The following is a 5,658-nucleotide window of genomic DNA, read 5'->3' as shown; positions in this document are numbered from 1 at the left end:
TACATTTTTTTTTCCTTTAATTAATTTAAATATCCTACAAGCAATCAAAAATAACGAAAATTTTAAACTTAATTAACTAACTTAAAACTTTGTAAGTATAAAGCATATCTAATATTTTTGTAATTAACTTGCAATAAACAATTAAAAGTTAATAAATATTTTAGTTGTGAACGGCGATGCAATTACTTAAGTTTCCATTTTTGTAGCATAAATTTTGGAAATCAGTAGGGCTAGACTGAGGTTAAATAACCGAAGCGTGTTAAATAATTCCAAGTATTTTCAAGAGAAAAACCCTCACGCCTCGTACATAAATTACCACGAAATAATTTAGCAGAAACAGATTTATTCAATTGACAATCGAATAATAACAATAAGAACATTCAAAAAAAAAAAACATTCTTTTAAATCCTGTTACTCGCGCGAGCGAAAATATTTAAACTTAAACTAATTTGGAATTAAAAAAAAAAAGAGGCTCAGCTGATGAGTGTTTTTTAAAGCTCGCACCAAAGAAAACTGCAGGTCTGATGACTTCGAAAGCCGGCTGACTGTGACGTCACAACTAATCTTCCTCGTCCTCGTCGGTGTCCGAGTGGGACTGGCCGTCGGCGAACACGAACTCGCGGCACTCGTTCATGGCAACTTTGACGCCTTCGATGGACGAGCAGCCCTCGCCCGACCTCAGCGCCTTGCTGAGAACGTCGTTGATGTTCTTGTTCGACTCTTTCTGTTTGAAGTAAAATATGTTAGAAATACATTGTGTTGATGCTAAGAAATATTTGTATTGCATTTCTTGTGAAACATAGAGAACTGTACCAATACTAAAGAAAAATGCTCAAGCTAGCGAAAATAAATGGATCTACGTGTTTTTTATGGTGTTTTATAGGCTATAAATATACTCTTGTTATTGAAATAGTTAGTTATATGGAATGAAACGTTAATATTTTAGTTAGTTTTGAAAAATATATAAACAGCTTTTTATAAATTTATTAACTTGTTTTAGTATTTTCCATGAAACTATGGGATGGTATATATAACTTGTTTTTATATTTTACTCAGAACTATTGAATTGAAAATAGTTATTTGAACTGATTTTTTTTTATCAACTCTATTATAGCAATGTTATAAAATACATATTTAATGTGTTTTGAAACTAACTTTGTACATAAAAACTAAATGCTGCTGATTTAAATAAGCACAAAATCATATTACTAAATGTCAAGTTTGTATTCGCTTATGTAACGATAACAGCTGTTAGTTACAAAACAAAACTTATTTGCTGTAACTTTAATGCGGATTGTTTTAAACATAAAATGTAAATTAACTTTGTAATAATCAATCTTTATCAACGTTTTACTAAAGAACGTAATTTAATTAGAGTAATCGAAAATTTACTAATACAGTTTCTAAAACCTCACATAATATTTTAACTGTTTAGTTAACTTTTAACAATATTTCAAAGTGTACATCATTGAATTTAGTAAAAAGTTGAATGTAAACTTCTCACGTATAGACATTACGAACAAAAACTTATTTGGTTTTAAGATTTTGTCTTTAAAAGTAAGATATTCTAATTATTTATTAAAGATTTTTGAAACTATTAGTTAATTTAAACTTTTTTTTTGAAATATAGTTTATAATTACTTTTTAAATCAATACTTTTCAAAATCAAACTGTCTTAAGTATAATTTAGTATTTACAATAACAAGTTATTTAAACACAATCAAAGTATATCAAATGCAATTTTCAAAAATTGAAGTTTAAATATAACATATTTGAATAATTTTTTATAATATACAATAGGAATTAAACATTATAAATTCAAACACGATAGTGTAGAATATATAAACATTTCAAACGTATTTTATTTCTCATCATTACTTTCTGCATTTTAATTTTTTGCAGGCAACTGTTTACAAGCACCAAATTTTAAGAAACTTTAGCTTACAACATATTAATTATACGACTCTTAAAAACTACATCATTTGAATTTTAACTGTAATAGGATATAATAAATTAAACTATAAAAAAATAAACAACACCAATACATTACTTTCAAGCGATTAATCGACAAACGTTGACCAACTACCAAGGCAAAGGGGCTGAATTATTCTTAACAATACATTATGAAATGCTATTATATCAAAACTAACAGCTTGCATTTCGATGAACGCGTTGCACTTGCTGAACTTGCTCCTCAGCGCCCTGCTTCCGGCGGCGGCCGTCATCTTCACCTTGGCCTTGGCGGTGTCGGGAGCCCACATGAGCATGCACACCTTGCTGCGCTTCTGACCCTCGCCCGTTTCCAGGTTAATGTTCACTATGGCGTATCTGCACAGTGATACATGAAAATTTTTACATGTTTACATGAAAATTTTAGAGTTAATAGCTAAATTTGTTTACTACTAAATGAAAAAAATGCCTTTACTAGAGTGTTGAACAACTATACATGTTAATTCACTTACACTCGAGACTTTGCCCAAACGCGTGGGACATGGCACTAAGATTATGTTAATTATTATGTCAGAGTCAAATGGCAAATGCAAACACATCGAGTTTTGAATTTTACTTGGGTTCTGTACAAGTGAAGTAAACTGAAACCCCAGAAAAACTTGGTTCAAGTAAAAAAATGTTAAGCTAAAAACATAAATAAACTTTTAAAAATTGTTAAAGATCCCATTATAAATTGAACCATGTTTGCGTGTTTAGCTTTATATAGTTTCATAACTTATAGTTGTTAACGTAAAAATTTTTTACTTGAACCAAGTTTTTTGGGATCATATTTTTATTTGTTGAAACTTTCGAGGTCACTTTATTACTTGATCACGTTAGTAAATTCGATAACAAACGCTTGCTTAAACGTTGAAGCAATTATGCTTTCAGCTTTTTTAAAGTTGTCTTTATGACGAAGTGATCATACGATATTTTAATTTTCAATTATCTAATTTACTCTGAAGCAAGGCAGCTTAAGTATGCTGATACATAAAAGTATGTCTAAAATTATATATGAAGGTACAATTGTTCCTCTGTAAGCTGGTTCAATGGTGAATAGATAATATAATTTTATTATTTAAGGAAGAGTGAATTTTGAAAATTGAACTGGTTCAACTCTTAACAAACTTTTTAAAATTTATTAGTATTTTGATTGCATTTTATTTTTGTTTGCCACTATTTCATTACAATAATTCTCTACTATTCGTATTAATATATTATATATACAAAACAACGAATTCGTTTTATTTATTATTTTATTTGAAAGTTTTTTTTGCTAGAACATATCTGGGGTAATTTTAACTTGTTCAAACATTCGAGGTCTTCGTTTTACTTGTTCTGATCATCAAAAAATGACGACCCGGAGTAATTTTTTTACTTGATCCCATTTTTTTAATAACTATTAATGTCAATATTAAGAAACATGTTTTTTACTCTTATCAATTTAGTTAAGTTTTTTCCACAACTTAAAACTTTAAGTTAATTTATTAGACAAAGGTAGTAAGAACGAAATGCTTATACTTAAATGCAATTAAAAACTCTACTGACTTAATACTAACAGAAACTAGAATTTTAAATAAAAATATCAAAGAATAACTTTTAATTCCACAAATACTGGGTTTATTTAATTAAATGCTAACAGATATCCAATAATGAATTATAATCATTTATCAATGTTAAATAAGTTTATTTTTTGGCATAAATATTATTAGAAATGATTTATAAAAAGTAAAAGCAAATATTGTACAACACCATTGAGCTAAACTTTTGAATTTAATTTTATTTTATTTAACATATAAGTATTTTAACTAGGTATAAATCTATGGTATTTAGTAACTAACAGTTTAATGATTGATATTTAATTACAAACCATCTTTGATGTTTTTTGTCAAATTTAATATTTTGGCTATAATAACTTATAACCAATTATAACAACAAAATATTATTTCGTCTTAACATTTCATGACACTAACAATCAGTCAACTTAAAATCAAAACAAACTTAAATTAAACTAATCGAGTTTTATCATCAGCATAAATTTAAAACATGTCAGTATTATAAAATTTATATTTAACTAACGTAGCTCTATCATCAGCAAAATGTTTAAGACATTGTCTGTACGGATGTTTGGCTTTCTTGCTAATGGTTTTCTTTACTGATAATACATTTGAATTCGGGTCCAAATCAATCAAGACTGTAAATTATTGTACCCATTTTATTTAAATGCTAATTCAAATTTTGTTTTTAGGTAAGCTATCACAAGTTCTAAATTTATATCATTAACCCAAATTAACTGGACATTTAATAAAAACCAAATTAAAAACTAATTTAATCTACAGAAAAATAATTACTCAATAACAGCTTCTTTTTTTTTAGAATTATTAGTTTAATTTAAGGGTGAGCAACCCACAGGCCAGTTCCAGTCTACAACGTACTTTTTAGATTGTTACTGTGTCTAAAGTTTTATTAAAAACAATTCTATTATACACAAGTACAAAGATTTTTAATGAACTTAAGTACCATTTAAACCTAGAGACTACATTATTTAGAAGATTACTGTAGATAGAACAAACTAGATAATAAGCCCAATTAAATAGTTAACAAAAACAATTAAAAATAAATATATGTTAGAAATAAATTCTATGTTTTTTAGAATTGTGTGTTAGATTAATATATTTATTATAAAATAAAAAAGTCTGAACAAAAAGAATGTAAATCTATATAAATCATTATTATACAACTAAGTTAAGCAGATTTGTAGTTCTACCTCAAAAATACCACCTTCGAAATTTGAAAGTTTTTAAAACTAAACATTTATAACATCTTAACAGCTTTGACAGCAAGAACTTAATGCGGTCACTACTAAATATTTGCAAATAAGGAGTAGAGTTTCAAAATCCTAATTACAAGATTAAACCATTCAGTTATCATTGAAACATGTTTAATTTATACCCTAAAATATTTTGACAGTAATAAATGTACTACCAGTGTGCACAGATAATAAACAAGTAAATTTTCAAAATAATAATCTAAGTGAAACCTGCAGAGTAGCTTTTACCAGCAAGAACAGCATGACCGAGTTCTTCGATCTCAGGGGGAACTTTCATGCCAGAAGAAACCATTTTGATTAGTTATTTATTACAGCTGAAACATTAAAACAATTTTTAAGTTTGGTTTACAATTTTTTATCTTTATAGAAAACCATATTGAAAATCACTTGCTATAGTACTCAAAACAGTATAAGAACTAAGGTTTTATATTGTAGAGTCAGTTGACAGAATTAATTAGCTTAAACTTTAAATTAAACATTACAGATTACAACTATTCGAATAATGCAAGTTTTTAATTAACTTTAACTTTAAACAAATAAACAGTATCTTTAATATCTTTAAAAAATGTTGAAGAATGAATATAACAGAAGTTAATAAATATATTTTATCTGTTTGTAAGAAATCATTAAAATTAATCTTTCTTCATTAAATAGTAAGATCTAGAAATAAAAAATACTCAACCAGTTTTGAATTATTAGATAAAAAAATAATTAAGATAATATTCAATTTCTAATAAGATACATAAACTTACTAACTTATTTATTTTAAATTAAAACAGAGTACAACAAATTTATAGCCAAAACCTTAAAGTTAATCTTTTTAGGCTATTTTTAATAAT

General features: G+C 26.7%; 1 protein-coding gene across 1 annotated transcript; it reads right to left on the bottom strand.

The window, feature by feature from the left end:
• Positions 1 to 326: 326 nt before the first annotated feature.
• LOC145838551 (cofilin-1A-like) lies at positions 327 to 5,135 on the bottom strand. The gene is made up of 4 exons (XM_082946163.1): positions 5,030 to 5,135; positions 4,069 to 4,183; positions 2,151 to 2,328; positions 327 to 724 (listed from the first exon to the last, which is right to left on the bottom strand). The coding sequence occupies exons 1-4, from the start codon at positions 5,109 to 5,111 to the stop codon at positions 560 to 562; spliced, it is 540 nt and encodes a 179-aa protein (XP_082802289.1). The 5' UTR covers positions 5,112 to 5,135; the 3' UTR covers positions 327 to 559.
• Between the last annotated feature and the right edge of the window lie 523 nt (positions 5,136 to 5,658).

Source organism: Thalia democratica, chromosome 6 (genome assembly GCF_965202585.1).
Source record: "Thalia democratica chromosome 6, ktThaDemo2.hap1.1, whole genome shotgun sequence".
Lineage (NCBI taxonomy): Eukaryota > Metazoa > Chordata > Thaliacea > Salpida > Salpidae > Thalia > Thalia democratica.
The sequence above is the reverse complement of the archived record's forward strand: the minus strand, read 5'-3'. Positions and strand labels throughout refer to the sequence as shown.